We start from the raw sequence: 24,721 nt of genomic DNA on the forward strand, positions 1-24,721 counted from the left end.
GTCCAACGTGTGTTGGATGCTTTATGGGCAAAGACCAGGTCCTCATCCCTAAGAACTTAACATTTAAATAGAAACATACTAGGACAAGAGAATACAAAAATAAAGGGAGCTGGTAGGTAAGTGAAGGACAAGAGTTACAATTATAAGGTCATGAGTTGGCTTTGATTCTATGCACATCCTGTTTCTTGTTTTGTTGGGTTGGTTAAGGTAGAACTGGCAAACAAATAGATTGTCTAAAAAAATGTTGGCAACTTAATGAGTCTTCAGAACATTATTGTAGGACTGGGAATAAAGGTGAATCTACAGCAAGCATCCCTTAACAATCACTGAAGGGGGAAAAAAACAAGGAGAGGAAGAGTCTAAAGAAGAGTTATTATCTTCCTAATGAGAAGTCATTATAATAGAGAAACAAATGCAGCAGGAACATCCTTTTGTCTGCTTGATGATAGGAATCCATTTGGAGGAGAATGATGGTGAGGGAGGCAGTGACTATAAAGTTAAACACAATCCTTGGAAGGGATTTAATAGATCTGGAAAGGAAGGAAAAAAGTGGAAGAGTGATATTTTTGACTTTCTCTCCCCCCCCCCCCCCCCCAAATTTCTGCCCTTGGATACATTTGGGCTGCTTCCACTGAATAACCCTCCAAATGCTGAAGAGGGTTTGTGTGTTGTATTTGTCTTCTGTTGATAAGGAAAACATTTTTTGTTGGCTTTGGACTCTTTTGAAGAAGCAAAAGGAGCTAGAACACTAGCTGAGCCAAATAATAGCACTTCCCTCCAAGGAACCCAGAACCAGTCCTCTTGACATCCTAGTCTACTTATCCCTTGCCTTCAAATCAGCAGTTCATAGCACCACACTTTTTTAAATCTCAAATTGATTGCCAATTATATGAAGGCAGTTAACATATTTATAAAGACTAGTGTGCACAAACATGTGTACAAATGTTTGTAGCCTAGATCAAATGTTGGTGTGGCACAGCAATACTCTAACGATGAGTGTCACAGAAACGTCTATAAATAAATCTCCCCAGAGCTTTCCTACATAATAACAGGAAAAGAAAACCAAATATCAATAATGATTAGACTGCATAGTGGGCCCAGGTAATTCTGTAAGGCACCCCTGGAACAATGATGAGCAGGGTATAAATAGAGGGCAATCTATACCAATCTGTATGCCTCAACAGAGCCACTTACAATACAGGATGATAGAAAAGTGAGTATGCAGCCTGCGAGGGGATGCGGTGTGTGCTATTATGAAAATGAAACCAGAGAAGAACTAGGATATTTAACGTACCAGCAGAACTGCTAAAAGTGGTTGACTGTGGTATTGATCTCATGTGGAAAAAATTGCGATGACGTATGGATGACTAGAAATTGGCCAGACAACTGGATGAAGGAAATCTTTCTGCCCTTATCAAAGAACACGGATATAAGAGAGTACCATACCTTCAGACCATCTCCTTGATATCATACATGAGTAAAGTATTGCTCTACATAATTCAGGGTGGCATGAAGTGAATTATAGAAGCAGATCTACCACCACCAGCTGGTTTCAGAGAGGGACATGATTTAATCATGACTATCTGTGTCAGGCACTATGAGTCAGACCCAGGGGGTGGCCAAACAAGAGCCTTCCCCTCTGCTTTACCTCTCAGCAAGGCCAGATGAGGGAACTGTAGCTGATACCTCACTGCCAGAGGGTACACCTGTTGACTCAGCAGGGTCAGGTGACTAGCAGCAGGCTTCTGATTGGATACCACCATGCACAAAGCTTCCTGTTTTTGTCCCACTGTTTGCCTGAGAAACTAGTTGCTAGGTCTGCTGCTGACTAGACCCCTGAGACCAAATTCCTGCCTCCTTGCCTGGTTTCTGCTCTTTGCTCCTGTATTGCTCCTTGTTCTTGGTTCCTGCTTCCTAATCCTAATTCTAGAGACTGACTGTGGTTTAACCCTTGGCATTACTTCTGACTGTGATTGTGGCGTAATCCTTGGCATGTCTACTGACTCTGACACTGGCACTGACCCCTGATTTGGCTTCACTCTGGCTTTCACCTTTGATGTGACTTCTGACAGTGACCCTGACTCCGCCCCTGTCTCTGACCACTAGGTCAGAGCAGCCTATTATGGGCAATGACAATCTGTCATATCACTGAAAAATGTAGAGTATAATCTCCCCATTAATTATGTTTCATTGACTACTTCAAATCATCTGATCCCTCAGACATGACCATCTCTAGGGGATACTAGCAGATGTGGCGATGCTAAACATTTAATAGAACTCATCAAAATTCTCTACTGTTAACAACAGAGTACATTGTGAACAGCAGCAGGTGACAGTGAGTGGTTGGGCCAGGTGTGGGACAAGGCTGTACTTTGTGCCTAGGTCTTTTCAACGCAGAATTTATCACATGGCAAGCCTTGGAAGGTTTTTATAAAGTGAATGGAGCTGGCATTTCCTTTGGTGGACACTTCTTAACTGGCCTCAGATTTGCTGAGGCTGTGACGCTCTTTGCTATAACCATTAATGCAATGCAGTGAATGTTGGAGTCTGTAAAAACAGTGAGGATATGGACTATCCCTGAATGTGGCAAAACAAAATGCATGTACATTGATACAATCAATAAAAACAGGATGAAAGTAGACATCACAATCAATGGTCAAGCTGTAGAGGAGGTATATGAATGTATTTATCTGGGATCATACATATCCAACCAAAGAAGCTGTTCCAAAGAAATCTGAAGAAGACTAGGGATGGCTTAGCCAGCCATGGCCTCCCTTACGAAAGTATGGGAAAACGGTGACAGCTGGAAATGTATGAAAGTTCGACTGGTGAAAAGCTGCTTCTTTTTCCATAGTGACTTAGGGATGTGAATTCTGGGAAATGAATGCTGCTGGGAAGAGGAAATGTGAAGCCTTTGAGATATGCAAGAGTTCCCCAGCAGCACATCTTCTGGATGGGAAAGACGATGAACACTTAGGTTAGAAATATTATTGGAGAGACGTGGACTCTGCTCTTGGAAATCAACAGACACAAACTTAAGTACTTTGGTCACATGATCAGGCATAGAGGTGAAAATAACTTTCTCAAAGCTGTCATGGAACGAATAGTGGTGGATCATCATAGTAGGGGATGACCAGTGAAGTGATGAATAGGAGGTGTGCAGCATATCAGTGGGAGGTCAGCTGTAAAGTTAGTGATGGATCAAAAAGGCTTCTGAAAATTCTTCTGAGGTCACCAGGATTTAGACATGAATAAATGGACTTTACTTATTCTTTTGCAGGTGAGGAAACTGAAGTATAGATAGGTTAAATTAGTATCCCAAGCAAACAACTGCACCAAGTTCTCCTAATGTCCAGCCGTGTGCTCTGAACACTTGACAGTGAATCCTATCTAATATCCATCACCACTCTTGAAATTCATAGACCATGTGAGAAAAAGCTATTTCAGTTACACTGGCTGGAAGGGTATTCCCATATAGTTGTAATATAAGCCAGGTTGCTGAGTCAGGTCATCCCATCACCACCACATCAGTTGTGCAGCTTTTTCTGTTATATGTATCTGAATTTCTGTAAAGACACAGCTGTGCTAAATATCTTAGTCCTGAAATGCCTTAGTCCTTGTCTTGAAATGTCTCTTCTGATTTTGGAGAAGTGCTTTGTACTGGTGCCTTATAGGCCAGGAGTAAAAAGCATAATTCCACAAGGACCTGGAGCCAAGTTTAGATCTGTGAATAAATGGTGAATGTTTTTCTGTAAAATTGTGTGAATATTTTCAGCTTTGTTGCAGGCATTTTCCTCCCCCTCTAATTTGGCTTTTGAGCAAAGGTTTTGATCACATGGAATATTTGCATTGGAAAAAAAGAACATTGGAAAATCTGAACTTCTAAGCCACCTACCACTCTGAATGGGCCTATTTTCAAATGAAAAGCCATTGAAGACTGATACCTTTATTTTGCCAACATGGGACCTTTTTTCAAGTCTATAAGAAATTAAGAGAAACCTTTTTACTGTATGAGTACTTTCTTTAGAGGTAGAAAATGGTTACAAAAAGTGGTAAATGTTTCAAATGGAGTTTAAAGACTTAAATGGCTTGGATTCTGGGTACTTTGGGGACCCACTCTTTCCTTTTGGGACACTACAGTAATTGAGATCCATTGAGGCATTTGAGCTAGAATCCCTAGCTTAAATGGGAAGGGGTTGCTGACAGAGCCACCTTAGTGAGGGGCCAGGGCTGGCCCACAATATTTTGGCACTTGAGGCGGGGAGCTCAAATGATGCCTCCATGCCCCCTCGCTTGGGCCAAAACTTTGAAAGGTCTCAATTCTGCCTTCTTCCCGTTCTACTCCTCTCATGGTACTGCTCTGCTACCTACCCCAATAAAGGAGAACTAACAACTTAAAATGCCTTGTTCAAAAATTTTAAGTAACACTCAACTTTCAAACTCCTGAACAACAAATGTAACTTTTCTTGTCTGCATAGTAAACACTGGCATTTTTATGTGTTTGAATAATCAAAGTGGTATTTTCCGTGCCTTCTTGGTTGCAAAGATTTGAACTGCTTCCTGCTGAAGGTCCACAGTCTGGGCCAGCTCATGCTCTATCCATTATAGATTATATTAAGAGGGAGATGGAAATCAGAGGGGAAAGAGATTGGAGGGAGTCATAGTGAGAGTCCATAACAGCAACATGGAGTGGGAAAGGAGAATAGAGTCTAAATGGGCTCCAATGAGAACAAATGGGAAGAGATAAGAGGAGGAGTTGCAAGTGGCAGGAGGAGGAAAGGAAAAGCTTGACCCCCTCACTATGATTCAGTTGGGGATGATTCATGGTAAGAAGGGTTTGAGAAGCAGAGATCATGGTGTGAAAGCACAGACCATCACAGAGTGGGGGGATATAGGTTACTGTGTGTCCCAGGCAATGGAGAACGTGAGAGATGAAGGAGTCGTGGATACTGGCCATCTCTTCAGAGATGGAACAAATGTTCCAAAAAGAGAATGGGGGAGACTGTCAAGGGGCAGAGGTGGGGTCTGCCAACAGAGGTGCCAGTGGGGCAGAGGTGGGGTCAGAGAAGGTACAGAAGGGGCAGGGAAGGAAGGAAGGTTACAGTTGGGTGGTGTCACTGAATTTGTTAAGAAGTACTGGAGTTATAGTTTAAATGTACCAGGTATTTCCCTGCTACATGGGCAGACTTCACACCTCAGTAACCCCCAGATGCTAAATGTCCTCTAGAGTTGTGAGTATCCCCTCAGGCTACATGAAGTCACATCATTGTACTGATATATAAATATGCAGAGACTACAGTAATCTGAAGGGGGTTTCTGTGTTAACTTCCACTGCAGTTGTAATCCAATCCCAGTCCTACAGCCAGGCCGCCAGGCCACTTGCACGCTTTTTATTGGCATGGCATGGAGAACAATCCAATGACCATGCATGAAAAGCTCCATACTGCTAGTGTTTATATGCAACACTGCCATCTACAGAATGGGATCATTATACCAGATGGCAGGTACCTGTGCTATTAGGACAGGAGGATCTACCGTTACTAGTACTGTGAAATCCCAAGGGTCCATGGTGTGCATTATAGTGGCAATTAGGAAGTTCTAGGTGGTCACAGATTTGTTTCAATATATTTTTATTAAGGAGTCCTTTTTTGTTTGTTTCAAATTAGGTATTCGTATTTTATTTGGTATCTGATATTAACAACTTAATATAATTTATTTAATTGCCTGATAATTAAACCCTTGACTGACTAGATTCAGTTGACTCAATGAGCATTATTTCTATTTACCACCTTCACTGTCGCATTTAGCATCCATCTCATCCCCGTCCACCATTAGAGCCTTTTCCTCTGCAGCTTCTGCCTCTGGAACAGCATTTCTGCATCTCTCTGCTGTATCAATTCTCCATTTGATTTCAAGCCTCATTGCATCTTTCCTCACTTATCTGTGCCTCTTCACTTTTCAATAATTATCAAAGGGGAAGAACTCTGTAGAATACTTTAGGGATTCAATTTGTATGGAGGATGCTACTGTACTTACAGCATCAATTACAGAATTCAGATCCACTGGTGTGTGGAGCTGGGGTTCCTGTCTCTAACTGTACCATATTTGAGAAGGCACTTTGCAGGCTGACTTGTTATCTCTTTCCTTGCAGCATGCCATTGATGCAGATAACGCAGGAGTCAGTCCCATAGGAAACTCTTCTAACAACAGCAGTCACTGGGACCTTGGAAGTGCCTTTTTCTTTGCTGGAACAGTCATCACAACCATAGGTATATTTATATTTTAAGGGAGATGGTGACATTGAGAAGTGGAGAACAAAATAAGTTTCATTAGATCTCAGAGACAGGCAAAGCAGCAGAACTGCACTTTTGGGGGTGCTTGACTGTATCATTATGTGGTGTATCTGACACTAAGCTGTGGGGTGCACTTCAGGAATTACTTATATAATGAGGCCAAGAAAGCAAGACTGAACCAGAAAGCAAGTAGTACAGAAATTTTCACAGTTCTGTAACCCTGTTACTACTAGTACAGGTGGCCGCCTAATTGGCCATGGCTATGTAAGCCAATTCTGTCTCTGAGGTCAAGCACAAGAGCCAGATACTTCACATGCAGCTGCAAGAAACCCTGCAGTGGTCACTAATGAAATAACTTTCCTACGAGGGTAATTTCTTCCTAACCACATCAGTCAGTGGTTGTCGTAGGCCCTGAAGCATGAGGGTTTATATCCTTCATAAATTTTTCAAAATAGCTATTATAACCGGGGCTATACTTGGTGTCCATATAAATGTCTAATCCTTCTTAAAATCTAAGCTTTTGGCCTCAATGATACCTGGTGGCAATGAGTTCGTCAAGTTAATTATGCATTGTGGAAAAAATAACTTTTTTACCAGATTTTAAATTGTTGTTTTTAAATATCACTGAATGTCGTCTTGTTCCTGAATTATGTGAAAGGCTAAGTAGGAGCGCCAAATTTACCTTTTCTATGCCACTAATATTTGTATTAATCTGTCAGGTTCCCTCTTACTTGTATCCTCCTAAATAGCCCCAATCTTTTCAATCTATTTATGAATGAAATCTTTACCCCTCTAATGACTTTTGTCAGCTCTCTCTGTACTACTTCTTCTGAGGACACTCAATTGATGATCTTTGCCTTTACCAGTAGCTTATATTTCTCAGTGACTGAGGTGTTATTCATATGGATTCATTTTTATATGAAAAAATATTTGGGAACTTCACAAATAGCATATTACATTCCATAGCCCTGATTTAGAAAAGTATTTAAACATATATTTAGGCTCTGACTTCAGTAGGATTTAAGTACATGCTTAAAGTCAAGCATGTACTTAAGTAATCTTCCTGAAGAGGGATACTTTCCTGAATCAGGCTCTGTCGATTGCATCAATTAGGGTCTTGGTTATGAAAATCAGCACTAGGATTTATCAGTTAGAATGTTGAATCTAATCTGATTTTTTTCCTTTATATCTTTAAATAATTCATTTGTAGGTGAGTGCTAATTTTCGGAGTAGTCAAGCAACGAACCACTATAATGAAAGGGTTTAATGGAGACCCCAAAATAATCTTAACTGTAATGGTGCGGGTGTTACAATTATAATTCTTGTTTCCTCTCTTTAATGATAACCATGCTTCCCAAATAGAGACATAATGGACACTGAAGTCTTAGAGCACTATATAGAGGCACATGGACAATTGGGGAAAAGGAGGTGTCTGTGCAAACTGCAGTGGCTGTAGGTGTTTCACTTGTTTGCACAGAGGCATTATTGTTCTTCCTCCCCTAGGGGGAATGCACTCACTGTCAGCCCTGGCTACACTTTTAGAAATGTCACAGCATGTTCTCCTCTGCACACCCAACGCTCCTGGCACCTTCCATGGGCTAAGGGGACAAGTCCTTCCCTATGCTTTCCTGGCACTCCTCTCTAGATAGTCCAATATTTCTGCCAGGACTAGCCTTCCACAGCCCCCTTGCACTCTGGCTGTAGTAAGATTGTGGAAACCTTTGGGTAAGGGGCTTCCTGCACTTTACAGCAGTTGATAAGAGTTGCTCCCTGTAGAAAACTGTATCCCCAAGGACTCCTACACTGACAATGAAAACCTTATGTCTATGCAAGAATCTCAGACACTTGGATGGAGTTCTGAGGTTTGGAACCAGAACTGAAGCCCAAACCAAACTTGCCCAAAGATGTTCAGACTGAACAGAGAACAGGTAATTATGTGTTAATTAGCGTTTGTGCTCTGAGGCAGCTCTGTGAGTTACCTTAACAATGGGCAACATGAAGACATATAGGAGTCTTTATTACCACGTTAACAATGCTATTTAAATGTAAATAATCTCCAGAGGGAATTCTCAAAGAGCTGCTTGTGAGAGCCCATTAAAAATCATGAAAAATAAAACTTAGGCTTTTTTATTATTAAATTGAAAAGAATGAATAAAAGGAGTCCTTGAAGCCTCATGTTAGCACAGCAGCAAGGACTGGAAATGGCAATTCGTATAATCTGCAGTAAAGGGCCTATGTAATTCAGAGCTGAAAACTGGGAATGAGAATATTCAGGTGAGTCATCCTCCCATCAGGACGCAATTGACAGAGTTCAAATGCAGCAGCAGCAGCATGGAAGAGATAGGCTAGGGCTCTAATCTAAAGGTTTCCTGTAGCTTATTGTGCAGCTGCCATGCTGAGTAAAAGTAGCCCAGTTACTCAAACAGCTTTAATTAGGAAGATGAGTTCAGAGAGAAATAGTAGTAACTGAGGGTTACATGTGAATAATGCTAGTTTCCAGTGGGCACCACTAAAAAGGCTGCATTGACTGACTTCTGTTCAATGGGCATAATGTGGTGGAGAGCATGTAAGGAACCTTCCTCTTCTTGCTCAAACCATCTGCAGACTGGGTGTGGCATATAGGCACCTGCACAAGAGGCCATGTCTGAATTTGAAGTTATGATGATGATTTTTCTCTCCAGGGTATGGGAACATCGCCCCAAGCACTGAAGGAGGCAAAATTTTCTGCATTTTGTATGCCATCTTTGGGATTCCACTCTTTGGCTTCTTGCTGGCTGGAATTGGAGATCAACTAGGAACCATCTTTGGGAAAAGTATCACAAGAGTGGAGAAAGTTTTCCGAGTAAGATCATGGTTAAAAGTCTTTGCTGGTGTGGCCTGACTTGTTTAATCTCAAATACTATTAACATTACAGAGGATCTTAGAAAGTTTTGCATGTTGGGCACAAATATCTTTAGTTACATAGCTTGTTTGTGTGATCTACGTTTCCTGCATTGAAAATGAAGACAAAGTGATACAGATTCTGTGGGACCAGGTATACAGAGTAACCCTCAGTTGCATCAGTACTGAAAACAGAGTTTTGGAAAGCCTGATTTCTGGGGTGAACTATATAGATACCTTTCAGCTACCTCTCTCCCTGAGTTCTATGTAGAGAATAACAAACATATGGGGCCAGATCCACAGTTGCTATAAATTAGCATAGCTCCACTGACTGTGATGGAGCCTGCTGAGGATCTGGTCCATAGTTCTCCCCTTCTCTGTGGCTTTTATCACATTTGGGTACTATTTATACACTTAATACCTATTTCTAATTATACAAAATGTTCTGAAGTTGAACGGACCAAGTGCAATGACCCCCAACTTACTGTCACTGGTGTGGTTCATTCTGTTGAATTACATCCTCCATGGAAGTATATCAAACACTTCACCTGGGAGTGGTATCACAGCACTGGCTAATGCTGCTTTGCTAACATGGTGGTTTCACTTCAAGGATTCCCCTTTTAGATGCAGGACTTCCAGGAATGATGTGAGTATATCGTAGTTCCTTGGTATGTGGCATAACTGGAGGTAAGTCCTGTCTGGGGGATGGGGTAGATGAGGGGTTGTCCAGGCAGACTATTTTAAAAAGCCTCCATCTCTAAAACATTCCCACAGATACAAGGCAAAATACTTGTAGCTGATTTTGGAACTAAAGTAATTGAGCATTAGACTGGAGTATGAGTAATTTCTCAGATTAAACTACCTGTGAAGAGTCCCAGTCCACACCTCAGGAATATCTTTTGGCCTTCATTTTCAAAAATGACTAGTGATTTTGGATGACTCAATTTTTACATGCCTGACTAGAGACAGCTTGAAAAGGCCTGATTTTCAGAAACTGCTAAGCATCCACTTTCTGCAAATCTGATCCCTTGAAGATGTCTCAAGTTGGGAACCCAAAAATCAAGGGACCCAAAATTGCTTGTCACTTTAGAAAATTTTGGCCCCCCTGGTCATATTTTCTATTCATTCCAATTTACTTCAAATCATTCCTGGGAGCATTCCAATGTGGTTCTTCCAGAGAAAGCTTACCAGTGGGTAAGATATGGATTTGGGAATCTAAAAACCTTGGCTTTATTCCCAGCTATGCCATAGACTTGCAGGGCGACCTTGGACAGAATCCTTAAACTCTCAGCATCTCAGTTTCTCTCTCTGTATATATGATAATAATTATATGTACCCATCTTTTAGAATTACTTTGAGATCTAAAGCTGAATGGAATTGCCACTCCTGCCTTTGGAGTATTATTCTCACACCCTACCACAGTACCTTTTTCCTTTTCTTGATTTGATGCCTTTGTTCTCTCTCTCTCTTCTCCCCCCGCCCCTCCCAACCATTCCCCCCTGTTGGTATTTGCACCTTTCCAAAACCTTGCATTGCAGAGCTACACAGATTTAATCCTTATACTTTTTTCCTCAAATTCATCATTTCAACTGATTGATCATTTTTGTTGCTTTTGTTGTGACGTCCTTCAAATTTGTCTACACCTGTGTGGTGCTGAGGTGGGACAGCTGAGTACAGTATTCTAGGTGGAGTTCTAGAGTTCCCAAACATCCCAATAACATCTAAACAGACTAGTCTGAGGAGTCACCTGACAGCAAATCTGACATTTCATGTTACCAGGCATTTTGAAGCTGTAGCCAAAAGGGTGGGCAGAATAGAGATGAGGGAGAATTTAGCTCAGGCTAGAAACTCTTAAGATATTTTCCCCCTCCTTAATGGCAAAGTAACTGTAGATCTCACAAGCCCTAAGTTAAGCATTTATTCCTCTCAGTACACCTCTTGAATAGATGGGCGGTGCGCTGCAGAGCTCTGTTGGTGATGTGATCCTCTCACCACTGTAGTTGTTACTGCAGTCTAGGGCTACAGTAGCCCTCTGCTCCTTCTGTTTACTATCCTCTGCAAAGAGAGGATGATGGAGCTGTGTATTCATGGATGCATTGGCTCCGCCCCTCAATACTCCCTCAGCATCCCCCAGGTATCAGTGTGCTAGGATCCCCCCCCTACAATTGTGCTCCTATGTGTGTGAGTGTGCATGGTCTCCCTGAATCCTGCTTCCATTCCCTGTGCAGTGGAACTGCACTGGTTCACCTGGATGTGGGTTGTTTTGTGGCTGTGTAGAGAGCTGGGGAGGGTGACAAGATTTACCTGCAGTGCAGAGTTCTTATTCAATTCCTTCTCTTAGCACTCCTGTTGCTCATTGCAGCATTACCGTGAACAGCCATCCCACAACATGTGGCAGGCAGTTCACCTCTGACATCCCAGAGCATATCTGGAAAGGTAAAAGGAGGCTTCCTTCCCGAGGAGTCACACTAGCACAGTTCGGTTGTCTGACAAGACCTGGGCATCCTCACAAAATCTCATTTAGATCTCAGCATAGATTAGAACCTGAGAACACCACATTTCCCTCACACACTAAATAGCCCATGTGCACTGCACTCAGAGTCATTTCCAGAACAGTTCACACTACAGGCTGGGGGTGGAGGGAAGAAGAGAGCTGCTCTTATGGAATGTGCGCAATGCCCACGTTATTGACAGTGTTTCGGCAGAGGAGTTGGATGCATGCCACTCTTCAGCTGGTATTTCAAGAGCAATTTTGGCACTACATCTGAACGTATAAATAGCAACCAAAACAGCCATTAATTTGCTTGCAATGTATAAACTTGTTGATTCCTCTTTAAAGGTCTTAATTATCCTTTAACAGCACATTCAGTTCGGGTTTGACAGGGAAGTTGCTGAAGGTTTAAAAAAAAAAAAGGCTAAACTTTCCTCTGCTGTGTGGGTGCTCTAGTGAGCAGGGGGCTATAGGGAGTCTTTTCTCCCCTATACAGGCAGCAGGGCAGGATCTCTCCTTAGTGCTGGAACCTGGCTGCTGGGCCATTCTCTGCAGCCTCAGGAGGTGTAGTCTGCTGGAAAAGGGCTGTGTCCAGGCCTACCACCCAATAGGTGTGTATGCTGTGGTCACTAGCATTCTTGCGCAGGGTCACCTGCTGCTTCAAACCAGTATTAAAATGCACCCTGTGTAATCACCCCCCCCCAGGCCCATCTGAGGGAATTCCTGGATAAATACAATTTCTAGTAATGAAGGTAATAACAATAATCACTTTTATCTGACAGTGCTTTCTAGGCACTTCAGAAACTAACTTTGAGTCAAGGTGGCCATAATCTTAATAACAACACTCCTACATTCTGTGCACAGCCCAAGGTTGCTTCTGCAATACACATCAGTGATTTAAGAATCCTTAGCATTAAAAACAAATCATTTTCTTTCAGTTTGTTCCTATATACACACAGACTATGAGCTACTAAAAGTAGAAGGAAAATTATTCCACAGTTTGCCTTCTACGGAATGTACCCTTCGCCATTATCATAAGGTTAATTAGGGCAAACTAAATAGTTATCAAATTCAGATCTTTAAAGACAGTTTAGAATCCAAGTTGAAAGAAGATCTGATGAGTATATTGGAGTAAACCTACTCTCAGTCTTAAAATTCAGTAAAAGAACATTAACGTCCATGAGCTGTGTGATGCCTCTAAGGCAATGGTTTCTCACTTTTTTTCCTTTTTCATTTGCGGACTTCTAAAAAATTTTGAATGGAGATATGGACCCCTTTGGAAATCTATTGTCTGTGTAGTTGAATTCTGTTCAGTCAGTTTTCAGTCTAAGTCTTTCAAGGACCCTTTAGACATAGTCTGCAGAACCACAGGCAACTGCAGCGTTGCAGACCACAGGTGAATGGCATAGCACTGCATTAGGAGTGGTGCAGAGGTCCACTACCCCAGATTGAACTCTGGGACGTATTATGTGTAGGCAAACTGTTCCTGATTGACATGGACGGACTTAACAGATCTAATACATCTGTTATCTGTTCTTCAAGGTTTCAACTTTGATATGCCCTTTTGATCTTCCCTTATGAAGTCTGACATAGATACATGGGGTCTGGCCTTAAAGTTCTTTGAAAGTAGCATTCACTATTATTCTCTAAACAATAGTAGGTTTAACACAGAGTTGCTCAAACATCTTGTCTGCACTTGCATTGAACTTTGGAATAACCCCATGAAACGTACCTCCTAGTAAACAAATAAGAAAAAAATCATACTAAAAACCTGATGAACACCTTTCTTCGACTGTTTCCTAAACAGATAGCATTTACTTCACTTTCTGTGAACTTGTTTCTTCTTTGTCTTCATGGATACATCAGATCTGTTCTCCTTGCTCCACTCTCCCTACCCCCACTGCCTCAGCTTCCCTGTCAGTAGAGATTTGTGGCCACTTTGATCTCATTTTCTATAGTATAGCTCTTTAGTACTCTTGAGAGTAGAAAATGAGGTAAAAGTGATTGCTGGAGGAGACACTACTACAGGAAGGCAGCTATTTCAGGGGTGAAGCAGTTTAAAACCACTGTTATTTCCCTCCTTTTAGTACCTCCCCTCTTCCCTCCACATTTGCCTTTTTATCTGTCCACTTGCTCCTTTTCATTCTCTCATTTGTTTCCTTCTCTTCCTGTTCTCTCCATAACTCCCACTTTAAACTTGTAATATTATTTGAGAATCAGATCCCGGTGGAGTTCTTAAGCAAAGATTTGTTTCAAATGAGACCTGCAACTTCCTCAGCACTGAGTATTGTAGCCAGGCTGGGGGGAAGTGGTGGTTACCTTTGAAGTGTCCTGGTTGTCTCTCCTCTAGTAGTGTAATGTCAGGATCCAGAGACCCTGCTTGTTTCCCAGCAAGCAGGAATTACTCACTGCTTAGACCTCTGTCAGATCCAAACTTGCATCCATTTTCTTTCTCTTTGAGGAGCTGAACCAGGCACGCAGATGGGAACATTCTGAAACACAGAAGTTCAGATCCAGGTCAGAACTTAGCCATGACAAGGTGTCACTGTGGATTTACACCAATGAGATCAGAAAGTGACCCAGAGTTAATCAAATACAAAGTGGGGAAATCTCAATTCTAACCTATACTGATACATTCACTAGGAATCACCTAAATGCATCCTTGATGCCCTTTCCTCCAGTTTATTTTTCAAAGTAGTAGAAGCTGTGCCCTATGCTTGACACTCACAGTCCAGGATGGACTGAATTAGTGTTTAAATAAGTGGGAGCTTAGTATGTCTACTTCCCAAGTAGATCTTGAAATATAGAATAAATCAACATTTACCTGTGTTTATATGAAGTTCAATTACACCTATGTTTTGGGCCAGTATCAATGTATATTAAACCACATACTCAAAAATCATCAAAGGCTCAAATACTTTTTGCAATCTTCTTTTGAAAACCATGTTACTCACTGAACTTTCCTGTGAGTAAAAGTCACATCATCTATGTGAATTCAAGAACTGCAACAGCAGGGTGAATCAGAACAATGATCCCTCTCTCTAATCCAGTATCCTGTCCCTGATGTTGGCTGATGGGCAGATGTGGCTGGGCAGGTATAAAGCCCAGCATAATGCCCTGAATGTGCAATGTTATTCCAGGAGGGTATAAGATTCATAAAGTGAGACTTCAGTCACCTGAGTTGTTAGTCTGGCACTTTCCACCAACATTTATTTCAGCAAAAGAAAATCATTGACAAAAGTTGGATCAGCCACTATTGAAATGAACAGGTTAAATCATAGCATTTAATCTCAACATTTTCATTTCTGAAAACTAGTTGTATTAGCAGGATCAGAAAGAGATACCATCTATTTAATCCAGCAAAGTAGCGAGTGCTGTGATAGTTTTAATTTGAATTCCCTCCCACTGGTGAGAATGACATTTCTTTTCTTGATAAACTTGTTAAGTCAATTGTAGAAACCTTTGAGGTAGAGATGATGTAAACCATAGTCTCTGAGAAGCAAATACTTCTGGCAGACACAAGGTTACCTTGCTATTAAAAAAGAAAAAGACGATGTAACCCTTGGAGAGAATCATTACACAAAGCCTTGAGGTAAACTGACATGAAACGCTTTTAATTTGGGTTCTATGATTCTGTTTCTCTATAGCAGCAATTGGAGATTTGCTTCTTTGAAGTTATTTCTTTTTTTGATTCCCATATAGCAGAGTATCGTGCTTAGAAAGAGTAAACTGCGAGGAGAGAGCTTATATGGACAGAAGGAAGTTTGTTAGTGATCAGACTTATAAGACCACGCACCAAGTGGAAGTGGTTTTGAACACAGTTTCATCAGACTGTATGGTCATGTGTTAACTGTCTACCAGTTTAAAAATCTGCCCTAGAACATCTACACTACAAGTCTATGAGCAAGGTCAGATGCACTAAACAGAAATAGGCCTTAGAAGGTTATGTGAAATTCATTCAAACTAAAGATGGTCCTGAACCCCAACCTCAGATCTGAACACCCCTGAACTCTGGGGTGATTGAAAACCAAACCTAGATACAGATCCAAGGTCTGCAAATGTTCCCTTGTCTTGAAAATTGGCTAAATCAAAACCCTGGATCCAAACATTTCCAAAATATCTAAGAATTCAAAATCCAAATGGGATCCAAAATTCAGAGGTTCAGATCTGAGGTTCCAAGTCTGAGCCATCTCAGATTTTTATATATGATTGCCACGATGCATGACACATTTCCTCTATTTAAACCTTTCTTATTCCTTCCCCAGTCATGGATGCAGAGGGGTTCCTCTGAATTATTAGCACTGGTTAATCTAGTTCAGTAGTACACAAATTGTGTGAAATTTCTGAAAGTAGTACTAGTGACTGGACTGGATTGGTTACTGACTCTATCAGTTAATCCATCCCATACTAATCACCTTAGTGGCTGAGCTTCTGATAGCCAAAGCCAGGCAGTTTTCCAGATAAATCCAGCAGGACTGAAGTAAAGTTCCAGTAGTTTCTTGAAAGGTAAATTTCATTGCAGAAGCAGAATATGACACATCACCTTTTGTACTCTGAGATTTTCTGCATTTCCATGAAGAAGGTTCTGTGGCTTCTTGATTTTACAGTTCCCACTGGACCACTTCATTTCTTGAAAGTAGTTACCTTATTCTAACGCTGTGGCTGGCATGTGCACAGGGTAAAAGTTTCTTCTTTGATTTATACTGTCAATCTTATTTTGCCCTTGATCCCAAGACAAAACTTCCACTGACTCCAACTCAGGTTTCACAGAAAGGTACACTTGGAGAACAGAGAGATCTGTAGTGCAGGTAGGAGAGCTGCAGTGAGGTGGTAAAAGAGTTGTTCCTCCATATGGTTTGTAGTTGGACAGACACTCAAATACTAACAAAAATGGTCCATTGCTAATATGTTAACCTGCATCATTCTGCAAAGGTGAGACCTAATAATGTACTTTGACACATAACATAATAATACCTAGCTCTTATCTAGTGCTTTTAGCAGTAGATCTCAGTGTTTTACCAATGAAATCAGGACCATTGTCCTCATTGTACAGATGGAGAAACTGAGGCACAGAAGGGAAGTGACTTGCCCAAGATCACCCAGCAGGCTAGTGGCCAAGCCAGGAACAGAGCTTGTGTGTCCTCAGTCCCAGTTTAGTGCTCAGCCCATTAGACAACATTGATTCTCAGAAAGAAACAGCTTGAGCTCTATCAACCTTTAAAACGGTTTACTGGGTCATATTCTGATCTCAGTTATGCTGTTGTAAATCTGGAATAACACTTCTAGAAATCAGCCACCAATTTAGGTGCTTCAAGATGGATTTAGGTTTTCAAAGCGTCTGATGCACAGCGCTTCCTGGTGTGCTCTTCTAACTGCCCTGGTGTCTGGCTGCGCGTAATCAGCAGCCAGGCAATTTGCCTCAGCCTCCCACCCCGCCATAAAGGTCTCCCCCTTACTTTCACAGAGATTGTGGAGCACACAGCAAGCAAAAATAACAATGGGGATATTGGTTTGGCTGAGGTCTGAGTGAGTCAGTAACGATCGCCAGCGACCTTTTAAACGGCCAAATGCACATTCTACCACCATTCTGCACTTGCTCAGCCTGTAGTTGAACAGCTCCTGACTCCTGTCCAGGCTGCCTGTGTATGGCGTCATGAGCCATGGCATTAAGGGGTAGGCTGGGTCCCCAAGAATAACTATTGGCATTTCAACATCCCTAAAGGTTATTTTCTGGTCCGGGAAGTAAGTCCCTTGCTGGAGCCGTTTAAACAGATTAGTGTTCCTGAAGACACGAGCGTCATGAACCCTTCCCGGCCAGCCTATGTTGGTGAAATGTCCCTTGTGATCCACAAGTGCTTGCAGCACCATTGAAAATACCCCTTGCGGTTTATGTACTGGGTACCCTGGTGCTCCGGTGCCAAGATAGGGATCTGGGTTCCATCTATCGCCCCACCACAGTTAGGGAATCCTATTGCAGCAAAGCCATCCACTATGACCTGCACGTTTCCCAGAGTCACTACCTTTCGTAGCAGCACCTCAGTGATTGCTTTGGCTACTTGCATCACAGCAGCCTCCACAGTAGATTTGCCCACTCCAAATTGATTCCCGACTGACCGGTAGCTGTCTGGCGTTGCAAGCTTCCACAGGGCTATCGCCACTCGCTTCTCAACTGTGAGGGCTGCTTTCATCTTGGTATTCTGGCGCTTCAGGGCAGGGGAAAGCAAGTCACAAAGTTCCAAGAAAGTGCCCTTATGCATGCAAAAGTTTCGCAGCCACTGGGAATCGTCCCACACCTGCAATACTATGCGGTCCCACCAGTCTGTGCTTGTTTCCTGGGCCCAGAATCGGCGTTCCATGGCTATAACCTGCCCCATTAACAGCATGATCTCCAAAGCACCGGGTCCCCCGGTTTGATAGAATTCCATGTCCATATCCTCATCACTCTTGCCGCCGCGCTACCATAGCCTACTCCTCGCCGCCTGGTTTTGCAGGTTCTGGTTCAGCATAAACTGCACGATAACGCGCGAGGTGTTTACAATGTTTATGACTGCTGTCTTGAGCTGAGCAGGTTCCATGCTTGCCGTGGTATGGCATCTGCACTGTTCGCCCAGGAAAAAGGCGTGAAACGGTTGTCTGCCATTGCTTCCGTGGAGAGGGGGGAGGATATGCCCAGAACCACCCATGACAATGTTTTTGGCCCCATCAGGCATTGGAATCTCAACCCAGAATTCCAATGGGTGGAGGAGACTGCGGGAACTATGGGGTAGCTATGGGCTAGCTACTCACAGTGCAATGCTCCAGAAATCGACGCTAGCCCCGGTACATGGGTGCATACCAGCGAATTAATGTGCTTAGTTTGGCCGCATACATTCAACTTTATACAATCTGTTTCCAAAATTCAAATTATATAAATTCGGATTAATCCCGTAGTGTAGACATACCCTTATACTCTAGGTAACATGCTAAATGCAACATGCAGACACTATTTAATCATTCTCCTCAGTTTTCTAAAACAGCCCTGATTGTCAGAAATAACTACCCAACTACCCTCAACCCTTTTCAAAATCTCACCTGTTATGCCCCTCACACCTTTCCCCCAAACCTGTTATCAACTCCACATACATTCTGCTTCAGTTCATCAATAATTTATCCATTATACAGGAAATAATTAATCTCCATGGACTTTATACATCCTTCACTCCTCTTTATCTCATCCCACACCTGGCTCCCTGGTGCGCCCTTATTAACAAAACTTTCACTACAATCTCATAACAGCTCTTCTAATTGCTTTTCTGGTGGCAAGCTCATTACAAAGCCATGGCCACCTGGACACATTAAAGAAGGTTCGGCGTTCCCCTATGTCCAGCAATGGTAGGAGTGGGACAACTGGTTTTTCTATGGGAGAATCCAGAGTAGATGGCAGGCAGGAACATTCGGTTGATGCTCTCTGGCTGAAATACCTTCCAGGCTGCATCCGGTGCTATGTTCCATGGTGGTGGAAGGATAGATACTGGTTTTATTCTTGCTTTTGAACATTACTTCCTTTGTTGCTCCTTGTGAAATGGTGGTTAGGGCAGGACACTGGCAAACTGGATTCCTGTGGGCCGATTAATCCCCCTGTGTATGGTGGTGCAACTCCACTACATTCAGTGATATTGCATCCACTTACACTAGGGCTGAATGTGGCTGCTGGATTCTATTTCTGGTTCTGCTGACTCATGACATGCCCTTGTACAAGTCACTTAACCTCTTTGCCTCACTTTCCTCCACTTGTGAAGTGGGGATAATAAAATGCACCTAATCTACCTAGTTATCAAGAAAATTAATTAATAGCTGTAAAGTCATGTTGATATGTTTGGATCCCAAACCCAGTGACACCTGGGTGCTGATTCTGGAATTTTATCTTCACAAATTTATTATTTAATGAGGTTAGGGATGGGGCTTAAAGCTTATTTGTTTTTGGAGAAATTAACTTTGGCATGGTGTGTCCTTCACAGCTTTGTCTTTAGCCAAGTATGTCAGTTGCTTATTTGAAGCTAGTGAGTTTATTGTCTACTGTTTGGCTCAGCTGTCTGTGGGCCACAGTATTAGAAAGTTTCCCTCTTCCAGTTAATCTTTGACATCATTATTTAATCTAACAGGTCAGCGAACAGTTGTAAATTGAAATGTATATCAAAGATTAATATTAACACCAATGGTTAAATACAGATCATACCAGCTCCTAAAGATTCTCTGACACTGCTGACTTTATCAGCAATATCTGGTGGGCCACTGGGGCATGAGAAAGGCAGCAGTAACCTGTGGCAACTTCAAAGACAGCCCTTGAAGAGAATCCATCTCTTTCTCTATGGAGAGCCCAGGAGGTGGTGAGCTTGGTGGTGGTTGAAAGGTCAGTCCAATAGCTGGTAGAAAGAGAACAGAGTGGGACTCAGAGGGGAGAGAATGTCTGTTCTGCCAAGCTCTTGTCAGCATCAAGCAGAGAGTAGCACCACAATCATTGTTTCACTTTTGGAAGCACATCAGTCCTTTCCTGTACTGGGGAAAAAGTGTAAAAAGAAAAGGAAAAGTCTTGTTGCGCAAGACATTATAGTTTCCCACCTGTGCTAGAGGGAATTCTGAGTCCAATCTCTTTTTGTCTTATACCTCTCTATTCCATGTGGAACAGAGGGTGATCACCACTGCCTTCCATCTTTGCTGGTCTCCTTTGCAGAATGAACTTCTTCCCATGTCATTTTGGTAGCTTTCAATTCTGCTTCTATTGAATGTTTCCATGTTATCCTGGGTCTACCTTGTTGCCTCTTGCCCTGGGGATTCCAGTTCAACAACTGTCTTGTTATGTCATTTGGGTCTTTCTTCCATGTATGTCCTAGCCATCTCCATTTTAATTTCCTGTCCTGTCGGTTTCTGTTTTTCTTCCTCCAGAATTCTTCATTCGTGATTTTTTTTTCAGGCGATCTGAAATTGAGGATTTGTCTAAGGTAGCTATTTATGGATACTTGGAAATTTATTAAGACCTTATTAGCTAAACTCCAAGTTTCAGCACCATATAGTGTCTTTACAATGGTGTTAAATATTTGAGCCAGCTCAATAACCGATTCTCAGTATTCACTGAATTCTATTTGCCTACCTAATGGTCTATGGTATTCCTATACTACCTAGCCCCATAAAATTTAAGCATTGAACAAGGTGATTGGGAACTGCAAAGCATTATCTACCATGGATGTCAGAGTGAATTGTGTTCTTTGCTTCTTCAGCCTCTAGGACACCCTTCTCATCTTTATTTTGTTGAATTTCTTCTTCAGTATATAAAATGACTAAAGGTGCATATCTCCAATAACTCTCTTCACCAGAGTCACGTTGCCATCATTTAACTTCTATGCCCCTGGTATTTTATGACTCTTAAAAATAGAATCCCTGCAAATCTGAATGAAGAATCCATGATTAATACAAAGGGTTTTCCTTTATCACAGGTCCTATTCTCCCCTGGATTACAGTAAACTATAATAAATATTTTTCTCATTTGGGAATAAGTCTGCATTGCATTGCATTGCCTCCTGTTTGTGGATATACTATAGCAGTCCAAGCCTGAAAATCCCTTGTAATAAATATTCCCCATACTCCTGTTACCCTTAGGTCTTTCCCTAATTTATTCTAGCCTTTCTTAGAATGCCTGACACTGTAATATCTAAGTACCTTTTGGATGTGTACTCAGAAATAAATAAATAAATAGTGACGAGTTTACCGGGCACCTGCTGGTTACAAAGATGCCAGCTAGATCAAGGATCCCCTAGATAGGAAGCTGGATTCAAGTGTAGAATAAGTTTCTCTGCATTCAACAGGTTATAGGAAGGAATATTTTACAAACAGGTGTAGCTGATCTGGCCCCTTCCCCTCTCCTGTCCCCCAATTCAGTGCTCTAAAATGAGGTTTGAAGGCCAAAGAAGCAATAGAGGCTAGGGAATTAAATTCTCAGGCAGTGGGTTTCTTCCACTGATACTTTTATCGGGTCAGGCACATCAAGCTTTAGCCTTGGTATTTGACTCTGTCCTCTTCTCACCTGGTATTCCCCACTACATGCCTCTTTCCATGAATGTAGGTCCCAGCCTAAATGCTGAGGCCCAGTGCTGTCCACCTCCAGTTTTAACCCAGAGTGATACATGGCATGCTTCAAATCCTAGAGTGTACAAGACTGGAGTGCGCAGCAACCTACGCGACACCATGGATTTGCTCATGCACAAATGAATAGGAATCAGCAGTGGTGATGAATCACAGGTCCAGACAGAGCCTGAACATGAAGCTCCCATTAAAAAAGGGAACGAAATGGTCACTGACTCCAGAGGAAGAAGGACAAGAAGAAGATGTGGACAAATTGGAGAAAGTCCAGAGAAGAGCAGCAAAAATGATTAAAGGTCTAGAAAATATGACTTATGAGGGAAGATTGAAAAAATTGAGTTTGTTTGGTCTGGAGAAGAGAAGACTGAGAGGGGACATGATCACAGTTTTCAAGTACATAAAAAGTTGTTACGAGGAGGGAGAAAAATTCTTCTTAACCTCTGAGGATAGGACAAGAAGCAACGGTCTTAAATTGCAGCAAGGGCGGTTTAGGTTGGACATTAGGAAAAACTTCCTAATTCTCAGAGTGGTTAAGCACTGGAATAAATTGTCTAGGGAGGTTATGGAATCTCCATCATTGGAGATTTTTAAGAGCAGGTTAGACAAACACCTGTCAGGGATGGCCTAGATAATACTTAGTCCTGCCTTGAGTACAGGGGACTGGACTAGATAATCTCTTGAAGTCCCTTCCAGTTCTATGAGTCTATGAATATCAGCCTCAGGGGATCTGGGGTGAAGAGGCTGCTTTCTGGTACAGGTCTCAATCTGGCAAATGAATACAGAGGCCTGAAATCATTGAGATCCCTTGTTCTGGGGGAAAGTAATTGTTCAGGCTAACACCTGCATGACTCCCTGATAAACGTAACTGTTAATCACAAAGCTTTAAATCTCAGCGGACTGCACTGAAAAGGAGCTCAAAGCAATTATCCCTGCTGTGGAAGTAGGAGACAAACAGGATTTGGAAGCATGATTAACAGTTTACAGAACTGCTGGAGTTTCTTTGCTATTCTTTGTGAAGTTTGAAAAAGGAGCGCTGGAACGGAAACTCCAGAGTAGGGGGAAAGAACTCACTTTCTAAACGGTCATCGGTGCCTGAAAGTTTAACTGTCTCCAGAGCAATACCAATGATCATTCTTCCTTTTTTATTGCCCTCCGTTTGGTCATATTACCATGGCAACGTGTCTGAATTTCAAACAGTATGGTGCTGAAATGCAATAGCTATGTTCCAGGATGTATATCCAGATCACTGTTACATTTGAAAACATCATTTATATCCTGGGGAAAATCTCATTCTGTGTCAAGATAATTTAGGCTGTCAGTTTGGAGCACATGATCAGAAACCACCCACGAAGGAGATAAAACAAGAAAGGATGCAAATGTAACAGAAAAAAGAAAAGTGATCAGTGAAAATACAATAATCTGCTGCCCCCTAAATTAAGGCACAGAACCATCCTACTACCTAGGTGTCATACTGCAAAAACACCCACTACAACCCCCTGATTGGCAGGCTTCGCACCAGTGCCATGAACTGAACTAAAGTCTCACTTGAGAGATGATTCTCTAAAGTTACGTAGAAGTATTTTGGCATGGCTATAGGAAACATGATGTGATGCTGCCTGTGATGTGTCTGTTCTGTGGACAGGGACTTCAGTCTCCATGGTTGTCGACTCAAAAACTTTAACCAATGCTAAATAATTTGTGTGTACACTCTCCACATACTCTGCCCACAAACCAAATAAAAATCACTTTAAGAGTGGAGCCTGTAACATGAGTAGGACCTGAGAGAACAGTCATTTGACATCTTATCAATAACAATTAGTATTTTGCCCAAACCAGACCATAAATCTGAGAATCAAGGACTTTGAAAAGTTTGGAACTGAATTCAGATTTGAATGTTGTGGTGTGGCTCCATCTCTAGTAAGAGTGCAACAATGGAATGTTTTTAGTACTGAAAGCTAGGAGAAATCCATAGCAAATACAGATATAAATGCTGAAGATTTCAGCATCAAATTCCCAGAGGGGACTGGAGAACATTGGACAATGATTCCAATGTAACCAGCTAAAGAATTAAAGACTGCAGGTTAAAGGAAGGTGAAGATGAAAATATACAGCAGCCCCACCAGTTTCTGCACAAACACAATCTATATCAAGATGTCTAATCTGGAGCACAACTTCTTTTTGATGTCCAAAGGTCACTGTTTAACCTTTGGAAATCTAGTCCAACAAGTCTCAGCTTTCCTGCAGAGCATAGCTCTGTTGCTGTCTTTACTGCTTTGTTGGCTGTCACTAGGGAATTGTGCAGCAAAAGAAAAGCTCCCGAAAATACGATCTGAAGAAACCTGAATGACTTATTTCAGCTGGTAGTAAAAGCCCTATTACAGCTAACAAAGAAGAGGTAGAACTTTTCCAGACCTTACACAGGAGAAATTTCCAGGGCCATGTGCAATATTCTATTTCTTGCTAAGATTTTGGAAATGGCTATGTTCATGCAGTGGCAAAAAAGGAATCTTTCATTGATGTGGCAATGCTGTCTGGATCTCTCTGGGTTGGCCTAGCTTGTGGCAGTGCATTTCTAAATTAGAACCAGCAAAACCACCCTTAGCTATACAGGTTGGTCTATAATCTTGCTATTCATTTTCTTTACAATATCAGAATGTGCCTTCTCTAAATTTCATCTGTGATCTAGATGAAGGCTTAGAAACCACTCTAATCAAAACTGGTGATACCAAAAGTGGGAGAATAACATTATGGCCTCTGTTCTGACATCTGCATGCTGTCTCTGCTAGCATTTCAAGGCTGAAAAGCCAGAGGATCTTCCTTCTGGGGACACTCTGGTGTAAAAGGTATTCTGCGGTAGGGCAGTCCTACGCCACCCCTCACAGCCCCTGGTTTAGGGGGGCGTGCAGGGGGCTAGCTGGCGGAAGGAGGGGTATTCCAGAAGGAG

The 24,721-nt window shown here is 42.0% G+C and overlaps 1 protein-coding gene across 1 annotated transcript in view; it reads left to right on the forward strand.

The window, feature by feature from the left end:
* The window catches only part of KCNK10 (potassium two pore domain channel subfamily K member 10), a 55,930-nt gene that overhangs the window by 12,107 nt on the left and 19,102 nt on the right, over positions 1-24,721 (forward strand). Inside the window, exons 2-3 of the mRNA XM_034770300.1 lie at positions 6,152-6,269; positions 8,975-9,135. Coding sequence (XP_034626191.1) covers positions 6,152-6,269; positions 8,975-9,135 — 279 coding nt within the window. The remainder of the gene's footprint in view (positions 1-6,151; positions 6,270-8,974; positions 9,136-24,721) is intronic.

The sequence above is a fragment of the Trachemys scripta genome, chromosome 4 (genome assembly GCF_013100865.1).
Source record: "Trachemys scripta elegans isolate TJP31775 chromosome 4, CAS_Tse_1.0, whole genome shotgun sequence".
In the NCBI taxonomy this organism is placed as follows: Eukaryota; Metazoa; Chordata; order Testudines; family Emydidae; genus Trachemys; species Trachemys scripta.